Source organism: Lissotriton helveticus, chromosome 11 (genome assembly GCF_964261635.1).
Source record: "Lissotriton helveticus chromosome 11, aLisHel1.1, whole genome shotgun sequence".
NCBI classification, from domain to species: Eukaryota; Metazoa; Chordata; class Amphibia; order Caudata; family Salamandridae; genus Lissotriton; species Lissotriton helveticus.
The window spans coordinates 191,821,991-191,843,764 of record NC_136072.1 but is presented as its reverse complement, the minus strand read 5'-3'; the positions used below and the strand labels follow the sequence as shown (position 1 = coordinate 191,843,764).

At 41.2% G+C, this 21,774-nt stretch overlaps 1 protein-coding gene across 6 annotated transcripts in view; it reads left to right on the top strand.

Moving 5' to 3' along the window:
• Positions 1-21,774, top strand: part of SCHIP1 (schwannomin interacting protein 1) — a 402,630-nt gene that overhangs the window by 358,988 nt on the left and 21,868 nt on the right. For all 6 annotated transcript variants that reach the window (XM_078666939.1, XM_078666941.1, XM_078666940.1 and 3 more), the window contains one exon: positions 15,154-15,272. In XM_078666939.1, coding sequence (XP_078523065.1) covers positions 15,154-15,272 — 119 coding nt within the window. The remainder of the gene's footprint in view (positions 1-15,153; positions 15,273-21,774) is intronic.

Below are 21,774 nucleotides of genomic sequence, written 5' to 3'. Positions count from 1 at the left end.
AAACATTTTTTTAGACTTACAGATGACTTGTGGTTATAAATGGGCGTAACATACACTTGTCTAAGTTACATTGTGACTGCAAAAGTTACAAAAAAAAGTAGGTATGTTGGCGAACTAAGCGCGTGTAATTTACTCCAGAATGCATAACTTATGTACTCTTAAGTTTTCTCTTACGTGTCGCCTGTGGACATTTCCTGGTGTGTTTCAGAGGAGTGACTGGCTAAGGAAATGCCATTCAAATGTTGGGCTCATCCACTCAGATGTAACTGGGTATATACACATATTTTAAGTGCTTTCCACACATTCTTTTGCAGACTTGAGTTACAGTTGTAAGATACAGATGTAACTGCTGCAGAAAGTGTTTGACTAATATCCCAAAATTTCACATGTGTGATGAAAGAACACGGAAGAGAAAACCTTTAAATGTGATGGACAACCAATTACAAATTTAATTTGATAGGTAAAGAATTCTAATACCAGAGAACTGAATGTTGCCCATATTTGTAGTATATGCAAAACTGGTTTTGGTAAACTGTTGTCAGTGTCTATTTTTCAAACACCTACAACAGTTTCCTAGGAAACTTAGCATATGTCATGCTTCTCCGCAAAGGGAAGGTTAGTAAATACCGCTAATGGGCATCATTTAAGAATAGACTGATGCCTAGTTAACAAGAGTCAGTTAAACCTGTTTCCAAAAATTGGGACACAAATCTCTAACTAAGGAAGTTAAACATTGTAATCCTGAGCACGACTGTCAAGAGGCTGCACGAGTTGGCTTTACAGTACCCTAGGAAGTACTAAGAAGTGTTTACTGGAGAGCTTGTCATACATTTGGTAGCCAGATTAAAACACTGATTTGCCTTCTGCTTGGCCCAGTGTTTATTTGGTACTACCAACATATTTGTCCCATCTGTAAGGAAGTACCTGGACCCTGACCTACATACGTGAAAGAGCACCGCATTTAAAAAAAAGTTTGTAAACTAGGATCATGGTTTTAAAGTGAGTCTGTTTCTCAACGGGTAACTAATCAAGACTTTTAATGCCGCATTAAATGCAATAAATGAAAAGAAACTACAGCAATATTTCTACAAGCTTCCCCATCAGTCAACACCTCCTCTCGAGCTGCTGCTTGGCAGGACAAGTTTTGGGAACAATAGGATTTGTGCAAAGGCTCTGAGAAGTCTAAACGTGGCAGATCAACACCATTAAAAAAAAAAAAAGTAGACATTTAAGACTCTCGAATGGCCCCATCTTCACTCCGCTGTGAAGGAACTTCACTCTCTCACACACACACACTCTCTCTCACATGCTCTCTCTCTCTTTTTGTCTCTCTCTCTCTTTTGTTTTTTTCCCTTGGTTCCTCAGATATTTTCAGATCCCTAACTGGCAATGTGTATTCCATCTCTTTTTAAAATGGAACATCTTCATGCCCAAGTTCCTCTTTAGTTACCATTTTCTCAAGCTACTAGATTGATTTACACCAATCCCAAAAAAATGCATTTCGTATGGTTAAGTTCTAACTTTGTGCCAAATTTGGTGTACTTCCTTTCAACCCTTTTTTTATGAATCGAAGAGCAAAAATTCCTCTAGGAATCAAAATGGGAAATTGCACTTCCAAGTCTGCCCTTTTTTCTTGGCCACGGCGACGAATCTGCTAAAATCTTGCCGTAAAGGACACAAAATGGATGAACTTTTTAAAATAAGTTTTGTGCAAATTCATCAAGCAGCACGAAAGGAATTTAGAAAACAATAAATATTTTTCCTATGGAAGACGAAATCATGACTTCAGCGGCGCTCTCAGCACCAGTGTAATTTTTTTATACAGCCAAACCTTAGATGCCAGGTTCCAAATTAGGAAACAAGCGGCAGAGTAAATTTGTATAACTCCTTTTGCAAAAGCTTATTCTGCATGAGCGTATTAAAACCTAAGGATTTTGCGCCCCTGAGAGCATCGCCATTAGTGATGCTCCAGGAGGTACCTCGAAGCTTTCACTGCAGCAGAGGGATTATTGTAATTGCTTCAGAATACAGTATGGCTGTCGCCCGCGTCGGATCCTACGAATAACTAAGGAGATTATGCAGCCATTGTGTAAGGCTTGAACAGGTTTCACCGTATACAAAAAGATTTTAAATAAATCCTTTCCAAATGGAAAGTTTTAACTTGTGACATTTGCTTATGTTAGAAATTCCATGTTCCAACCATACTCTTCATTTACTAGGCCACTCTTCCAAAAGACCTTTTTCTTCTTCTTTTTAATCCCTCCAGGTCAAAATGAGAGAAAGCTTATAAATCTGGGGTTGTGATTAAAGAGATAACGAAAGCTTACAATTTCCATCCTTTTCCATCCGTTCATCTGTATAATGAAACTAGAAGGAAACGGAAGGGCCTTTTTTAATTAGCACAATTAGAGATGCCTGTTTTATTCGACTATATAAAAAACAACCACAAATAGCAAATGGTATAATTAATATTGAAACAGTCCTTCAGTATTCGACATATAGTTTCCCATCATTATTTTTACTGATTAAATTTGTGTAAATATATTTAAATGACGTATAGGTGTGATCCATTCTCTGAGGTTTGTGACCATTGATCACGAACAGTAGAATATTGATTACCCCCTGAATGATGTCTCCTTGATTCAGAATTGAATACAGTTTACACTGCTCACTTGAGCACACCTTGCTTGACACAGAAAAAAATGTTTATCGTAAGCTAGGACGATATCTCAGTGAGCTAAGCACCCACTGTGAATACCAGTGGGGCAACTGCAGTCCCAGGACCGAATTCTAGCATGTCGTCCTAGCCTGTCACCCCCCTGATAAAAAATGATCATTGAGTATTTATGGTAAAATTGTTATTAGAGCACTTTAAAACTGAGCCTACTGGCAACTTTATTGCAATGCTACAGATTCTATATGTTATCTAGATAAACTGCCTGCATTGAATGGTAAAAGATAGAAACTTTCTTTATCTAAAACTAGACCCTTTTTTATCACTCGATTGGTCCCCAATTATACTCTATGAATTGTCTTTCTAATCACACATTGTTCTGAAATCCATTGACATTTCTTGGGGCACATACATATTACATGTGTTTTAGTAACTCTTACAGAGCAGAGTTACTCTGTGTTTGCAAAACAAAACATAATGTTAAGTCTATTCAAATATTTCCCATTGTTCCTTGAACCACCACCTTTATAGTTTTGTGAACAATAAAATAATTTATTTTGCTATTAATGTCTACCTTTGTAATACCCATTTTCAAAGTATATTTCGATTTTACATTACTAGCCCCTCTGCCCAGTTACATTGTGGAGTTAAAACTTCAAAATAGGAACATTGTCCTCAATTTTGTTAAAGACAATGTGAATGAGGGAATTAGAGTGGATTGTTTGAGATAAAGAAATGTGCTAGAAATGGAGAAGATGTGACGATGAAGCTAGAGACAGAGGAGGTAATCAGCAAGAAGGGTTTTCACTTTTAAAAAAATCCCCACATTTTATTTGTTTGTTATTAATTGTACGTTTAGAAGGGGTCGAGCCCAAAATCTTTCATGAAATTTAAATGGGATAATAGACAAAAATACAATATTTTTAAATCATTGTAAGTGATGGGGTATAGGAGGCTGTGTAACCATACCAGAGGATTTGAGTGAGAGATGGGAGATTAAAATGTTGATTTGGATTATTGTAAAGAATGCACACACGTATATAAAAGTTTTATCATAATTGGGATGCGGCTGATTAAGTAGTGCCACCCAAATGTGGATGTTTGACATCCAGGGGATCAGGTCGCGTCATCAATCATGATGCTTTCGTCTTCTCTTAATTACTGTTATGTAATAAGGGATTATATTGCCTTGATTGGTACAAAGTTTGCCTTTAGGCACTGGAATTTGAAACTAGGCCATGGCACATTACGAATGCCTAGTGTTAAAAATAATTGGTTATTGAATTGTGTATTGATGGTTCTAATAATCCAAATTGTTACTTTGCACATCTCCCTCATGACCTCTGCCCCCTTCTCGCTTGTAGCTATATGAGACAGTGATGCAAGCACAGGTAGTGGGCTGTGGCTTGGTGGTAGATGATGTATGAAAATTGTACCATATTTCACCTCCCAGACTACAACATGCACCCTGCCATCGTTTTGGTGCATACTACAGGTATGGCTTTCTTTTATTCCTTTGATAGTCCCTCCCCCACACCCTCTTCTCTCATTCGCAGTGCCCAATGATTGCCTGGTGTCCCAAGCCAGTTGTGATCTGTCTGCAAACATTTGCACCCTGCACTAGCAAGAGAAAAGGCCTGATCCATCACCTTAGCTCAATGCCTCCTGCATATATTTTTTTCAAAAAATCTGTTGTTTTGCAATCCTAATACTGTCCCTACTCACCCACAAATGCTACCCATACTCTCACATATAGAATTCCTGTAAACACCTTATTTTTGTCCGACACACACTCCACCCTGTATGCAAATAAATATTCATGACAAGCAGGGGATGTAAAAAAATAAACCCAGACTCTTCCAGCCAATCACGACGCTGCTTTACAGCAGCGTTGTGATTGGCCTGAGCGCCATGGTTCGGCACTCAGAGAGGGACTGGAAGCCTGTGCATGTTCCTCACCAGGCTATCCATTACCGCCTGGTGGGGAACATGCAAAGTGCGCATGATGGTTTGGCAAACCACTCCTTTCCTTGCTCTGGCCAGACTTACCCAGCCCTAACCTGACTCAGAATCAGCAGTGAAAAATAAAATGATGATAACGTCATGTTATTTTTCTTTTTTTACACTGCTCAAAGAGCAGTGGGGCGACACACCTCTGCCTTAGAAGAGGAGCCGCCACTGTGAGCAAGGCCTGAAGAGTGAACAAATGCCTACGGGTCACAGGCCTATCCCTATCAGGGCAAATGCCAATCACACTCCAGTGTCAGTCAGGCTTAAGGCTTACTGAACCTACACAGCTAAAGGATTGCTTTGCTCAAGACGGGTGGGTGGATCAGATATATTTTTTACTGACATTGTTAGACTCGTGGATGACTGCTCGAGTTTCCCATCAATGTGACATTATAACAATGGAAAACTAAGTTATGAAACGGCTCTGTCAAGAGGCGGAGGGAAGGAGATTTTTAATGGCCTTTGAGCACCGATGGTCAACAGAAGAATGCAAAAAATACAATAAAATTCTAGTATAAAATCATTTCTAATTCACAGACTCAAAATTGGCATAATTGTACCCTTACATGTGGAATTGATTAATATATGAATTCTACCAGCATAATAGAATTTTTGCATTCGTAAGTCTAGGGTATTTATAATTTTCGACTTAGCCATTGCTGGCTCTTTACGGACATATTTTTATTTTATTTAAGCGCTGGCTACTAATCAAATTGTCTGTAGGTACCTGTTAGAGAGAAATAGAGTTGATCTGATACTGAGTAGAGGAAGCAAGAACAGGACTACTTAGGCAAGATCTTTTTATTCAAAGAACAGGAAGGTATTCAGACTTTTCCCGGAAGCTAAGCAGAGCCAATCCTCTTGCAGGGCGTTCCAAAAGCAAAAGATGGACAGAGAGAACCTCCAGCCACCTTTCCGCCTCAGACACGCCTGCGCTTTGAGCAGAGGGCAATTACTGCTAGATCTCAGCAGCGGAAGAAGACTTAGCGTTACAGCTCCTCTCTTTCCATTAAATCCTAAATCCTTATTGTTGCATAAATTAGTGTATTCCAATTAGTTTTTAGTTATCATCATATAAATAAGGTTCACATTTTAATATTCGAAATAATTGGATGCAGTTTAAAAGTACAACTGTAAATCCGTTCATTAGGCACAATTTAGGAATCCTGGGGGATTTCACTGCATCATCTCAGAACCCTGAGCTTTCACACAGATATTCCGTTTCATCCGATTTAGAGTAATTTGCAATAATTGCAAATTCAGCTCATTCACATTGGTTTTTGTGCCTTGTATAAATTATTGTTTGGCTTTTATATCTATCCAGCTGATCTGGAGTCAAATTATTTGTGTAGTGAAAAGTTAGAATGCACTGAGCTGCAGCATGGACTTCTAAGAATTGGACTATGTCTTCAGTACCATGATGGCAGAGATGGGCACCTCATGCAAATCAGTTTTTTAATATATATTTTTTCCTAATTATTCATAGGAATTCCTGCGTGTTGGTTTCTATTGAAGCCCGAGCCAATTTCCTTCAGTGCCGTGCCAGATTTTACTTTCAAATGCAAATTGGCGCTACATGTATTTTTGACATTATATAATTAAAAAAAAAACATTTTATGGCTCAAAAACGTTTGGCCGTGGACCTACTGTAGTAATCATTGTTCTGCCGTTGGACTGTGCACCGTTGAATGTTCAGTGGCCATTTCAGAGGATTCACAAAAAATCCCCAAGAAATGTGGATCTCTTTTACTGAAGTCATATCATTCGATTTGCATCTTTACACTTAAATCCTGTGGATTTTCTGCACTGACAGACTACATTCATAAGTCCTGAGAAAAATGCATGAACATTTTCTTTTATCTCCTGAATAAAGTCCTAAATAAAGTCCATCTTTGTGAAAGCCCATCTTCCTTGTCCCCATTAAATATGTGATTGTTTTTCACACTGAATTTGCACACTTACATCATCCTTAGCAAACAATTAACAATTGGCCCATGTTGGCAAATTGGGTGTAAAAATAAAGTTAGTGAATACACAACAACAACCATATCATTCTATGGTGTGGGGGGGAGGGGGGTGCGCAGTTGGGGGGCAGGTGGGGGTAGATATTTGTCTAACAGGCAGTAGACGGTTCAGCCGCTTTAATGTCCAATGTCAGTGGTCGCGGTAGGTAGCAAGAGTAGTTGGGAGGAAGTTAGTTGAACCAGTAAGTAGTAGCCTTACGTATTCAGCATTTTTTCACCAAATTGTTGAAAACACTTTATTGTAACTTCGAGTCCGACCAGTTATTCCCCATTTCACCAAAAAACTGGTAATGGCTGGGCTCTAGCGCGGAGATACCGGCAAATCATTTTTAAATCCCACCCGGACCCAGTACCTCCACACCAACGGCTAGCCAACTTGTAACGAGTTAATGAATGAATGATGATTGATGTAATTTGATCTTGCATTTTTTTGCTTAAGTGAAAGTTTGGCTAGTTATTTAACTCATTTATAACATTTAGCTGGTAAAATGGTGGCTCAGTGAGTACATTTCTCACAAAAACATTCAGTGACCTGTTTGTACACCTTGAGTTTGAACCTCAGCAAAGCCAACTCAAACTTCCATCCTGCTGGGAATGGTAAATTGAATCCCTTTATATTAAACAATAATGATACCTGTTATGAACCGAGATTGGCAGAAGTGAGGACGTGTTTTTAAAAATTTTAAAACAAACAATTATTGTTATGATTTAGCGTAGAAATAACTTATCAAACATTCACTCTGTAAAAGGAAGGGCTTCTTGAGAATGATTGAATTGTTAAATAGGTTAATGTAAATTATAATGCTATTATTTGGCATGTGTCGAACAATTGAGAAAACTCTTGAAGGATGAACATATTATATATGTATTTTTGTGTTATTTGCTTCAAATCTAAAAACATATTTGTACAGCTTAAAGTTGAAATTTAAGAAGAGGACACTTGAGTATTAATGCTTCCAGACTTTGGCTAAAGAATAAAACAGTGTTTTATGGAAAAACATGCACCTTCTTAAGTGATGCCTCACAATCACTGCAGTCCTCCCCAGGGAGAGCCAAATATAGGCTCCATAAAAAGATGTTTAAAAGAGCCTGGACTCCCCAGCTGGGCTGCTCTGGGAGATGTTGCCATGTTACCAGGGCTGGAGGCTAATGATGCAGCACAGTCTCTGTAGAGCTTCTGTTTCTTGCTTGGATTTGCTGCTTGCAGCTCTGGTCCTCCCTTTTCCAGGCAGGATGTCTGCCCTTGCTGCGCCTGCATGTCTGTTCTTGTACCTGTTATGATGAGGAAAGCTCCCTGGGACCGAGTTATGCCCCTACAGCTGGCTACATAAACATCACCCAGCAGGAATCAATCGAATCGATGGGGGACGCCATCTTGAAATGACACACATTTGTGAGGTTCTGCTGCCTTTTGTACTTTAAAACCCACCCACCGTTGGTTAAAATAGCAACTCTGTGCCAAGGCAAATTATGGGATGTTCTGATTTTATGTACTTGGCCCTGAAGACACTTTGGGGGTGCACTTAAGCACAAGGAATGAATTTCTATAGGGGCTGTATTTCTGATGCCTGCCCGTGCCCTGTCTATGTCTTCTTGTTTGGGCTAAGTCAAGTTACACCCCTTATTTAAAGTGTTAGAAATTGCAAAATGTGTAGTAGGTACTACTATACGTAGTATATGTGCAGAAGCACACAGTTTAATCATGAAAAGGGATTTAACCCCTTGAATGCTCATGACGAGCTGAACTCGTCATGAGCCACGGCGCTCCGGTGCTCATGACGAGCTCAGCTCGTCATGAGCCGTGGAACGCTCGCATGCAGGGATAATTCCCCTGCTGTGCTGAGCGTTCCATGGGAACGGGTATGGCCGTGACGAGCTGAGCTCGTCATGAGCACAGCAGCGCCGTGCCTCATGACGAGCTCAGCTCGTCATGAGCATGTGAGCGCTGTGCGCGCCCCCCTCCCCCCAGCACAGCGGGGGAATATCCCCCGCAGCGAAGGTGTTAACCAAAACCAGGATGAAAGAGTGTAAATGTGTGCAGTGTGGTAAAAACACTCTGAAGTGATATTATGAATATGGGGCGTGCTCTTTCTGTGTTGAAAGTAATTATTAAAAGCCATCTGTGGGGCACTGAAACAGGTTTTTCTCTTGTCATATTTTTTGACTGCGATAATAAACCTGATTTTGACCTTTGCACCATAGTAATCAACGTACCTTTATTAGTAGAGTTGGTGTAAGTAACCAGTGTTGTTGGGCCACATTTATTTCACTGCTATGGCATGTTATTGCTATTGTCAATTATTATTAGTAGTAGTAAAATTAGTAGCTATTAGTATTGCTGTTTGTATTATTATTAGTAGGAATATAACTATTGGTAGGTCCAATGTTGTTGATATTATTAGAAGTAGTAGTTGGTAGTAATGCTGTTTTTGTGGTTATTATTAGAAGTAGTACTAACAGTAGTAGTAGTATTAATATTGGTAGGTCATTGCTGATGATGATACTATTAGTAGTAATGCTGGTGGTAGTAGTAATATTACGATTGATAGTGCCATTGCTGTTGTTGATAGTAGAAGTAGTAAGTAGTATTGCTGTTTTTATTAGTAGTAGTCGAAGTAGTTGTTAGTAGTATTGCTGTTAGTATTAGAAGTAGTGTTTAGTAGTGTTGTCGTTGGTATTAGTAGTAGTAGAAGTAGTAGTTAGTAGTGTTGTCTTTGGTATTAGTAGAAGTAGAAGTAGTAGTCAGTAGTGTTGCTGTTGTTATTATTAGTAGTATTACTATTGGTAGTGCCATTGCTGTTGTTGATGATACTATTAGTAGTAGTAGTTAGTAGTATTGCTTTTATTAGTAGTAGTTGAAGTAGTAGTTAGTAGTATTGCCGTTGGTATTAGTAGTAGTTTAAGTAGTAGTTAGTATTCCTGTTAGTAGTAGTAGTTAGTAGTATTGCTGTTACTATTAGTAGTAGTAGAAGTAGTAGTTAGTAGTATTGCCATTGGTATTCGTAGTAGAAGTTAGTAGTATTGCTATTGGTATTCGTAGTAGAAGTTAGTAGTATTGCTGTTACTATTAGAAGTAGTAGAAGTAGTAGTTAGTAGTATTGCCATTGGTATTCGTAGTAGAAGTTAGTAGTATTGCTATTGTTATTAGTAGTAGAAGTAGTATTGCTGTTATTCTTAGTAGTAGTATTACTATTGGTAGTGCCATTGCTGTTGATTATACTATTGGTAGTAGTAGAAGTAGTAGTTAGTAATATTGCTGTTAGGGTTATTATTAATAGTAGCAGTAGTAGTATTATTACGATTGATAGTTCTATTGTTGATGCTACTATTAGTAGTAGCAGAAGTAGTAGCTAGTAATAGTTCTGTTGTTGACAGTAGTAATAGTATTACTATTGCTAGTGTCATTGCTGTTGTTGATGATATTATTAGTAGTCGAAGTAGTACTTAGTAGGATTGTTGTTATAGTTAATATTAGTATTGGCAGTAGTAGTATTACGATTGGTAGTTCTGTTGCTATTGTTGATTATACTATTAGTAGTAGTTGAGGTAGTAGCTAGTAATATTGCTGTTGTTGTCAGTAGTAATAGTTTTACTATTGGTAATGCTATTGCTGTTGATGATATTATTATTAGCAGTAGTAGAAGTAATAGTAGTATTGATCTTGGTAGTATTAGTAGCAGTAGTACTTTCAGGAAAGGGGCCTAGCTATCCCTTGAAGTGATAGAGGTGATTAATGCTTTACTCTGCCCGCCCCCCTTCCCCTCCCCCCCTCCCCCCATGCTGCTACTTGAAGTTCACATTTCACCCTCTCTCTGGCCAGTATTACAAGGTGTGGAAGAACACAACATTGGTCTTCCTGTCCCCTGATGCGCAGGTACCACAAGGTCTGCCGCCTCCTGGGAATTCTGTGCATTACACGTTTCACTCTGACGAAAGGGGAATAACGGTAGAACCAACACCGATTCCCACAGGTTATTCCCTCGGTTGCAGCCTTAGTAGCCACGCATGTTTAACCATTAGTTTACTGGTGTAGTGTATTTGTAGTGTATTTTGTAAAGCGCACAGCTGCCCCAACGGGGCGTCCCGGCGCTGTATAACGCTGTGGAACCCTTCCTGGCTCTACCTGTGAGATGCCCCTCCTGGGCATCCCCAAGGTGAAGCCAGGCATCCCAGTGTTGTAGGGGCCATTGTGGAGATTAAGCAAGCTATTGCCCAGAGTTGCAGCGTGGGACCCATGGTTAGAGTAGGCGCCGAGGCGAGAATTATCGAGTCCGCGGACATTGAGCTCAAGACCCAGCCGCGTCGGGACTTGAACCCTGGTCCCGTGCCTGATCTCTGCTTCAGAGTCTGCCGCTCTAACCTGTGAGCCACACTGGTGAAATGTGTGCAAGGGGCAAACAATCTGATTTGCTTTGTTTTTGAGTCTGGCGTATCGCCTCATGAGAGCTGAAGAAATTTTCACTGCTGATTCAAGATTATTGCTTCTCAAGATCTTCACTGTTTTATACCAAATTCTGTGTGAGCCTTACAAATAATTTGCACGTTAGTGTCCCCCGGTGTAGTTTATGCAATCAGGCTGTGGATTACCAGGCATAGTTCTGTCATGAACTACATCCTGAATCGCATTCTGGAAAGGTATTTGGCAGCATAAATGTCGGAAACCGATTCAAGCAACAAGGAATCCCCATCCTGAGCTGGGAATGCATATCTTGTCACGTACTGCCCCTAGCGGCAATAGGTAGCAGCACGCCATGAACATTTCAGCAATCACTTGAAAATATGTTCTGTAAGATTCCCCGAAATTGCTGCATTGATTCCTGGGAGGGCTTCATATTCAACCGAAAGATAAACACAGCCCGAAAAATATTTTCTGGGGGGTCTGTATTTAAAAAAAAAACAATTTACTGATATTAATGGAGTCGTTACCATGTTCTACACCTGAAATTTCATATTAAGTCATAACCAGAAGCAAACGACTTCATAAAGCATGTCAAATACGTTGGTACAGGAAAAGTCACTGCTGTGCTAAGTACCCGGAAGTGCTACCTAAATACCCGGAAGTGCTTACCCCCCCCCCCCGATGCCAACATAGCACATTTTTTTAAGTTAATTAATTAGAATTGTTCAATATAGTCCTGTATGTGCCATCTCATTTTCCAGAGACTCCCAGAGCATTTGGAAATCACCTGCACCATCCAACAGCAAGCTGCATAGGATTCAGTAAACAGCAGATAATGGGAATTTAAAATATTTTGCAAAGAGGAGGCAAAGAAATGTCTCTAGCTACTACCTCTGCTGTGGTGCAGGGGTTTCAGTGTGCTGCTACGGTCAACCTGGAGAGGAACTAAAATGGTTGCCTATGTTCCCTGTTTATAAGCACGGCAGCAGTGTCGGGATGAGCCTGCTGGACATTCAGTTCACCCCATCATTGTGGTGCAAATTTTCGGATGTATGACGTTACAACGCAGGCTATTACAACGCCTGCCTTTACAACGCGGTTTTTACATCGCATACTATTACAACGCATAGCGCTTTTGGGTGCTGGATAGTGAATAGTTTATTTACTATTCCAACTCCAGTCCCCGTGGACACTAGGGAAGGTTATTGGATAGTAAATTAACCTATTCCCTATCCTAGAGCGCCCCCCAGCGCAATGCGTTGTAATAGTTTGCGTTGTAATGACCGCATTGCAATGGTAGTGCGTTGTAAAAGTTTCGTTGTAAGTGATGTTTATTCAAATTTTTACCAACCAAGCCGTGTAAAAACAAACTTGGCATCAGGCGGAAGGGGGAATGGGCATTGTTTATCCATCAGTGCTGTTTGTGCCTTCCTCCCCCATGGCGTGCATGCCACAGGGAGGACTCTGGAGGATCTTATGCCCATGCATCATAGCATCATGCCCCCTTGGTGTGCCACACCAAACGTTCTGTTGCCGCCTTGGAGTTAAGAAAGTCTTCCACACTGCCCAGTAACGCCCTGGCCTGCCTTCCTGTTGTGGCCTTTAGTTCCAGAGCACTGGAGGCTGTGACTGGTGGGCACCATCGGTAGCCTACTGCAGATGACCAGCTGTGGCAGCTGATCCTGGCAGAAAGTGATGCCATAGGAGGGAGAGCAAGTCCCATCAGAGCTACTGCTCCACAGCAGCCAATGACAGATCATTTATGGCACTTGAGAGATCTTTTATTTACTCTTGCTTCATTTTGGTTACTAAATGTTTGCTTGCTGCTAATGTTACTGTATTTCAGTTGCCAAGATTACACTTTGCTCTCAGCTGTAGTGACCCCAATATATAGATATTTTATTCTTCAAATAATGCTTTTTAGGGGACCCTATGGGTGGGGGGTTGCTGTATATTTGAAGTATAAGAGGTGTGCATAGTACATTAGTTTATCTCTCTTTGAAAAATGGATGCAGGAGCCAGTGACCCCTTTTTCCAAAGAAAAGGGGTACACATCAGTGGGCTGTGTGCAGTGATCTGTCATGCAAGTCCCAAATAGTCTTCAACCAGTGCTTAATTTCAGCAGGTGGTTGCGGGTGGGGCCTATCAGCACTTGTGTTTTTTTTCTCCATCAGACTTTGACCCGGAGCATGAAAGACAAAAGCACAAGGAGGAAGAGAAAGAGAAAAGAGGCAAAGAAAGGAAGCAGGGGTGAAGGAGAACCAGAGAGAGCGAGACAAAAGGGCAGGAAGTGTCTGGTGGTGGATGAAAGAGGCATGTGTTGGAATCAAGTCCAGGCAGCCTTTGTATTCAGCACCCCTGACATTTGATAGCACTGACCATGCTTGCAACCATTGGCTGGCTGGTTTAACCAGAATTCTTTGAGCAATTCCCCAAAACCATGCCAGTTCAGTTGAGACCGGTATGGCTGTATACAGACCTTAACTTAATGATGGACAACATGACAGGCCAAGAAGTCAAAAACCATGCTAGAACACCTTTTTGCAGTGCTGTGGAGCAAGAGGTTATGTGCTGGTTGGTTTGCCATTGATGCCTCGGTTTCTGGAGACTGCAAAGTCTCAGCCAACAGTAACTCAATAGTTTCCACACTTCTAAATGAGGCGTGGAAACCAAGAGGTGTGTTGAAAGGGTATCAAGGGTTTTTTGGCAGCTGTCCTTTACTGTCCACTCAAAATGAGACTGATAATCCATCTACAGACTGTTTCCAACTGCCTCCTGTTGAACAAGCCATTTGTGTCATGGCATGAATGTTTGGTAACTAAAATACATTATCAAATGTATTTACTTTTGTAGGTGTCGGGGCAACCAAAATTACTTAAAAAATGTTTTCATGTTCACAAGATTGCAGTACGCTTAGCAGGCTCGACATCCCACTGTGGGTATTGCACGGATCCATAATGCAGGGTGCTCTGTACAGGAGCTGCTCTTCACCTAAACATGGGAACTACCCAGAGTTCTCTCCTTCTTTTTTGCATAATTTATGCGGCACTCTAAGCCTCAAAGGGTGTTGTTTTGGATCCATAATATAGATATGTTTTGTTTCCTGGGGCACCCACCAGTGTTTCCAAGTGTGTATTCCAAAGAATAGAGTTGAGTGAGAACATTGGTGAAACATTATACTACAAAGTGAATCTCATGTAGGCTTTCCAATGATAAAGAAAATGGGGCAGGTCATTTAAGGATAACTTGACTAACCTCATCTATTTTGGTAGGGAAGAGACCTGAGACGGAGTGTGACAAATTGATTTTCCGAGGATTACGTAAGTGCAATCAAGATGGGGTTAGAAATTAGGTTTTATTGTCCCAAATTCAGACACATAGATGCTTCAGAACAACCTCTTCTCACTGGTTCTTGCATGACATTTGACGGTATAAAACTTTAAAGTTGACACCCCCCATGATACATCACAAGTGTACATATATAAAGATGGTTTTCTGATCTGTGAAATAAAATTAATTACTGTGTGAGGAGGGGACAGGACCTTGGGAAGATGGGTGGCTTTATGCCGAGAACTTCCCGAGGAGTCCTTCTGCCCCCAAACCACCCACCTTCAACCTGCTAAAAACAAAACACCTTGCTGATGATACTACCTAGGCATTGGGGTGTTTTCACACCCCATAATGACCAATAGTTGCTTGCAGCCTCCAATGATGAGCTGGGAATTCTCTCCGTGCAGGGGTTTCTAGCACACCTTCCATGCCACCATGTGATATCGACTTGTCACCACGTGAACATGTGAATGGAGCTGATATCGCGTGACACACGGTGACTCCATGTGAGCTGACAGATACGGATTTTCCTTGTTTCATTTCAAAACCACCTAGGGTTTTGCCTCTTTATCAGAAGATCACAAATGGATGCTTTTTATTTTAATTTTATTTTGTATAAGTTTTAGCAGAGTATTTATTTCCTAGTCTAACTAGTAAACTTATTAATATTTTGAAATATGAGGGTATTTATGGCAATGCTTTATTGTGTGTTTCAGGCTCAGAAAAATGAAAGAGAATCCATCAGACAGAAATTGGCACTTGGAAGTTTCTTTGATGATGGCCCAGGAATTTATACCAGCTGCAGCAAAAGTGGCAAGCCAAGCCTTTCTTCTCGGTAAGCAGAACTCAGCATACTGGGCAGTTACTTGTTTTAATTATATGGAAGTCCAGTGGCATAAAATCAAAGGGCCATGTCCACACATGAATCCAAGCAAAAAAAAGAGAAATGGAAGCAGATGGACCGTTCTGATGTTCAAGTAAAACTTAAAAATGTCTCTCTCTACTATAATGTATTATATAAATCAGACATGTGTCCAGCCATCAATGTAAACTTAACAGCCATTGGACCTGATACGCAAAACAAAATTACATGCTTAAAGTTCAGCGTTTCTCTAAAACTGTTGTCCGAAAAGGTTATTTGTCAAAATTGGGATATACCATGTGCTCCAGACTACGTAGAAGTAAACGTGATCATGCAATGTCCACATATCTACTGCATTTTTGATTTTGCCCTGGTGTCTAAACTGGTCCTTGGTATTTCTAGTTCAAATGAATGTTTTTGTGGGACGCCCGCTACCCTTGGCATATTAAACTTAATCACAACTGGTGTTAAGGAAACATGGTAAGAGCTCCATAGTTCAATATGTGACTCAGACCCACTTCTGGGTGTGATCGCTTCTGCACAGCCTTGTTAAGTAGAACTTCCATCTGAACCTCAGGTTTTTGTAATATACTTTGCTCTATTAGTTGAAATTGATTGTACTGTTCTTGGATTCATTGCACCTTCAAAAAATGTTCTTTTCCCCATACGTTTTGAGATATTTGTTTAATAGCAGTATATCTGGACACAGTGAGGTGAATGGATTATCTTCAATAAGTGCTATATTAAGCAGTAGCCTAAAGCTTGTGTGTTTAAGGTGAAACAGGAGTTCTATTTTAATGCTGTGTAGAGGAGGACACACTCCTTAAAGGGTGTGTCGTCAAGAATTGTCTTCGACCCTTGCGTGAGGGAAGAGGGGATCATTTCCAATGCCAGAGGAAACATGGAGGGTAACTAGAGGATTGGTTTATCAACCGTTAACATGGAGTCCACCTATCTGAACCAAGTTGTAAATGTTGACACTTTCCAAAGTGTAGATTTTCTGGAGTCACCACATGAAACCCTCTCTGAACTCAGAACATAGCCTCTTCTTATGATGATCAACCATTTCATAAGTGTGAAGGAGGCCTTGGAAAATCAATCCAGAGTCGCATGGATTTGTGGGTCATTAGGATTCAGGGTTTGGCAAACTTTACAAATCTTTATAAATCTAAGTGTTTTTGGTATTTGAAAAAGTCCTGGGAACTTCAGTAGAGAACAAAAGGTCACAGCAGTTCCTACAGAAAGCAATTCACGTGAAGGACAATTTGTTTCTCTGGGGCTGCGAAGGAACAGTCGCAAGATGCAGGACAGGAAACTGTTGCGGTCACAGGTGTCAATTTTAGTTTGACCATTGGATCTGCTTTTAATGGTAGTTAACGTGTTCCAAAACAGTGGTACTGATTTTATCCGCTTTCGAAGGATGAGGAGCACATCTAAGTACCAGGCTCTCTTGGACGGTCAATCCATCTTGAAGGCAGTTAGAAGAATATTTTCCTCTGAGGCCAACAGGTCGACTTTGGGAAGACTGGAGCACTGTGAGATGTGATGAAATTTCTGTGGTTGCTGAGAGAGAGAAAACTCTTGAGAGGAAGGGAATAGCCAATCCTGGGACTAGCAAGATTATACTCTTCCTCCTCATGGCATGTGAACATCAGAGCAGATTCTCCTGTCCTTGCACAACTGCTAACCTACTACCCCCCTTGGCAGACAAGACTAGGGAAGGAGAAAACAATGTTAATTTTTCCTACCTGGAAGGCCCTATGGTCTCAGACCAACATCAGGTGGGAAGGTGCATTGCAAGGCACAAGGAAATAATGTCATCTTCTGGCGGACAAGTGACCTGACTCCGTTGAGGTCCACCGCCTCGATATTTCATACCTTCTTGGTGGCATCAGTTTAGATGGTTACTCAAGTGGGTGGATCCGGGAACACCTACACCTCTCTGAACAGGCTGAAAGAGAACAGCCACCATTCTTGTCTCTACCAGACAACCAGGAACACTCAGATTCATTTGTTCTAGTATAGTAATGAAGAAACCTCTGGCCTAGTAAATGGTGGTCGTTCACAAATGAATGTGGGTAAAGCTAGATGGCACAGGAGACCCTTTACGTCTCTATTAGCAATTACAAATGTGTGTGCCAAATCCCCACACTAGGCGCAGCATTAGGTGTAGGATCTGAACCTTACAAAGAAGGTCAACCATCGTGGAGCCGATCATAGGGATTTTGATTAAAAAGGAAGAAGTCCCTAGTACCAAGGACAGTATGGAATACGTCCAATTGCAGTGTTAACTCTAAGGGGTGTGTGTTGTCACAACAGCATACCATCAAGTGGGCGAGGGATGCAAAGGTACAATATGGTGTGGTACAATTACAATAAGGTGGGATCGTTTTTCTTATATATATATCTCAAGAATGGAGCAGACAAAGTAGAATTGCATAGGATATCAATAGTAATAACTAACTAAAAATAAACATCATCACAATATGTTGTTCAGTAAAAACTCTGTTTAGGTTTTATTTATATAAAGAATTCCATTATGCATAATCACAACGTTAAAAAACATTAAAAACAATATATCATTTTATACAAGTTAGGTAACAAAAGGTTACAATGAAGCAAAGAATCACACAAAGTCGACGCGTTTCGGTTTTCTGATTAGCACACCTTCTTCAGGACTGATTCTAAATCGTTAAAAAAAAAACAGAGTTACAATCCATATTTTAAGGCAAGAAAAAGGACATATCCCTATATTGCACACAGTCCTATTCCTCTAATTAAACTCTACCCTTGTCACATGATTCTAGTCTTTATTTTAACATTTGTCTCTATCTCCATTGATTCATTGTTTTCTCTACATTTTTTGTGCTATGCAAATGACACATATCCCATGTTATCCTTTTGTACTTTTTTTTTAAAAAAAACAACAAAACACATTATCCATAACAACTCATCTGATTACATATTACTCAACAGTACCCCGTTTTTAACACCTCGATATCTTTGCCTCTCCCTTGGAACTTATGTCCAATGCTGTGATATCCTGTTTGAAGCGCAAACTTTAAAATTTTGTCTGCAGTGTGCCTACACTATTCCAGATGGAGGTAGTATCTCAACTGGAAAACATTATTTAAAAAGCCTTCTTGTTGTTAGAAGCACAGCATTAGGATTATGTCTAACCGTATGCCTACCTTATTATGGAGATGCCTCCACTGGAAAATATTGTTTAAAGAGACTTCATGCGGGGCTTTTTGATGATAAACCCTTCACCGGTTGCCGTTTTAAATTTAGCAAACTCTGCTGTCTGTATACATAGAGGGAGAAATTCTATTTTTATTTCTTTAATAGTGTTCCCGTTTATCGCTGCTTAATGTCATGCAGACAATACCATTATTACATAATAATAATTAACAAAGTTTTTACTGAACAACATATCGTGATGATGTTTATTTTTAGTTAGTTATTACTATTGATATCCTATGCAATTCTACTTTGTCTGCTCCATTCTTGAGATATATATAAGAAAAACTATCCCACCTTATTGTAATTGTACCACACCATATTGTACCTTTGCCTCCCTCGCCCACTTGATGGTATGCTGTTGTGACAACACACACCCCTTAGAGTTAACACTGCAATTGGACGTATTCCATACTGTCCTTGGTACTAGGGACTTCTTCCTTTTTAACCAGCTCTTCCCCCCAGTCCCTTACAAGTCTGTGTGGGGCCCTCCTTTTCTTTTTGAAATTTATACATAGGGATTTTGATACACTTGTTTGTAAATAATAATGTTACAAGTCTGTGTGGGGCCCTCCTTTTCTTTTTGAAATTTATACATAGGGATTTTGATACACTTGTTTGTAAATAATAATGTTCAATGGTGAACCCAAGGCCTGAGGTGTCACCTGGTCTATAGGACAAAGCTGGAGATGATGTCAAAGGGACTTAGAGGCTTATTTGTTATAAAAGCACTAAGAATTGACGAATCCTAAAAAGGGCTGCTTCCATCACGAAGATGTGGAAGGGCAAGAATGAAAGCAGGGGAAAATGAATGACCCCTCTCAGGACCTGTATAAAAGGATGCAATTATCTTGTGGTCCTTTGACATGGATTCAAATCGGACCACGAGCTGTAAGCCAAAAAGCTTGGGACCCAGGAAGTGAAACTTAATAAGATGTTTAAGTGCTAAGTCTCCTTCCAAGAGTACCTCCCCATTTATTGTCCTTGCTTTCACAACACCAGATCCTTTTGCTGTCACGTGCAGATCATTTAACATGACATCCACCAGGAACTAAACCTTCTGGTCCATATCCAGTACAAGTTCGCTTCCATCACTTCCTTCTGCAAGGCATACGGAAAGGCCTGTAGAATAGAGAGGGAAGTCCAAATGTGATAAGCTTGTTAATACCTAGCCATAGGAATTCAGCACCATAACGTTCCCGCTTGTGTCTGTTGGTCATAGAGTAGGGAGGTTGATGAACCTGATTTCCTAAAACATACTTAGCATGTTGCTGCTGTTCTGCTTTGGGCACCGATGATGACGTGACATCATCATGTGGGTGCCATATAGAACTCTTCCATGATGACTGTATCAGATATTGCTGTGCCAGGATGCTTTCCAATGCCTTATCATTTATGTATCATTGCAACTTGTTGTGCCCCCCTAAGGAGAGTGTACAGTGAACTCCCAGCAAACCCTTCTAAAGCAGAGGAGCCGAGCCACCCATGTTCTTCTTTCGTGGGTATTTGCCCCTGCTCTTTCCTTTTCATCCTGGAATTCAAGTTGCCCCTTACAACAGATAGGGCTTGGTTTTTAGAGCACTCCTACTCTCTTGAGCAACACAAGCTACTTTGGAGTGTGCAACCCACACCTTCTCTGGCAGATGGTACCACTGCACTCGCTTGCGCCCACTGATGGGCAAATTCTTGCACTGTGTCGTCCTCTCCCATCCCCTGGACCTACAATGTTTCAAGAACCTTCCCCACCGCCTTAAACACCCTCACCTCGAGTACGCATTCAAAAAGCCTGGAGCATGCATTAGACTTATATGTGTTTGAATGTTCCTCACCCATTGCTGTATCCGCCCTAATCTTCTGTGAGGTTTTGGACACCTACTAGATTGTTGCACGCGTCTTGTATAACTATGTAATGAACAAATGTTTTTGCTTCCCAATACTGAATACCTCTCACCCAAAATTGCGAAGCGCTTTGATACCTGCAAGGGTCATTTTCGCGCTATACAAAACTTTATAAATAAATAAATGAAGGTCGACACAACTCCTGGTGCCAGGGGCTGCTCCTCCATGTGGGTGGAGGAGCGTCACCCCACTTTTTTCTCGCATTGCTAGACGCAGAAACATTTAATGGTATAAATACCATTTTATGTTTCTGCATCTCGCACTGCGAGAAAGCAGAAGAAGCTTTTGGTTGGGGGCGGGCGGGTGAGTTGGCAGGTAGGGAAGGATTGGCTAGCACAATGTTGTGGGCGCTGAATGTTTGGTCGGCCCCAGGGCCAACCAAACCAGTCAAGCTCCCTCTCCCTTTTCTCCATGTACTCTCCCTTAAATGGAGAAAACGGCCTCCCCATAGACCCCTGTGCAGTAGGCGTCTCAGTCAATCACAACACTGCCATTGCAGGGTTGTGATTGACTTAGGGGAGGGGAAGGAGGCTCCCTGCGGTTGCTTTCTGCGAGGACAATGCGGAACCGGACCACCGGAGGTAAGTTTTAAAATATTTTTATTTAAAATGAATCTCCTCCACCACCTGCACGACCCCCTCCCCCACCCGCGAGACCCCCTCCCCCCACCCACAGGTCAGGCCTGCCGTGACTGCCTGGTGCAATAACTCTCAATGAATCGTGATTCTCACCCCGACCATGCATTCAAGAATCCTGGGTGCAGGTTTGCACAGCTCCTGGTGCATCCCACCAATTCCCAAGCTCTGCTGCATTGTGGATGGGTGTGGAGATGAGAGAATAAGAAATCTCTTGCGGGTGAGGTTAGGCATCCAGACTCTTCACTGTCAGCCCTCTGAATATAGGTGCTGGCTCAGGCACACCTATGGGTGTCCGCGAGCCCCTGCTGACTCCAGCGCCCCCAGTCTGCTAAAGCAAGAACCAATTCCCAAGCTCTGCTGCATTGTGGGTGGAGATGAGAGAATAAGAAAAGTCTTGCGGGGTGAGGTTAGGCATCCAGACTCTTCACTGTCAGCCCTCTGAATATAGGTGCTGGCTCGGGCACAATTATGAGTGTCCGTGAGCCCCTGATGACCCCAGTGCCCCCTGTCTGCTAAAGCAAGAACCAATTCCCAAGCTCTGCTGCATTGTGGGTGGAGATGAGAGAATAAGAAAAGTCTTGCGGGGTGAGGTTAGGCAACCAGACTCTTCACTGTCAGCCCTCTGAATATAGGTGCTGGCTCGGGCACAACTATAAGTGTCCGTGAGCCCCTGATGACCCCAGTGCCCCCTAGTCTGC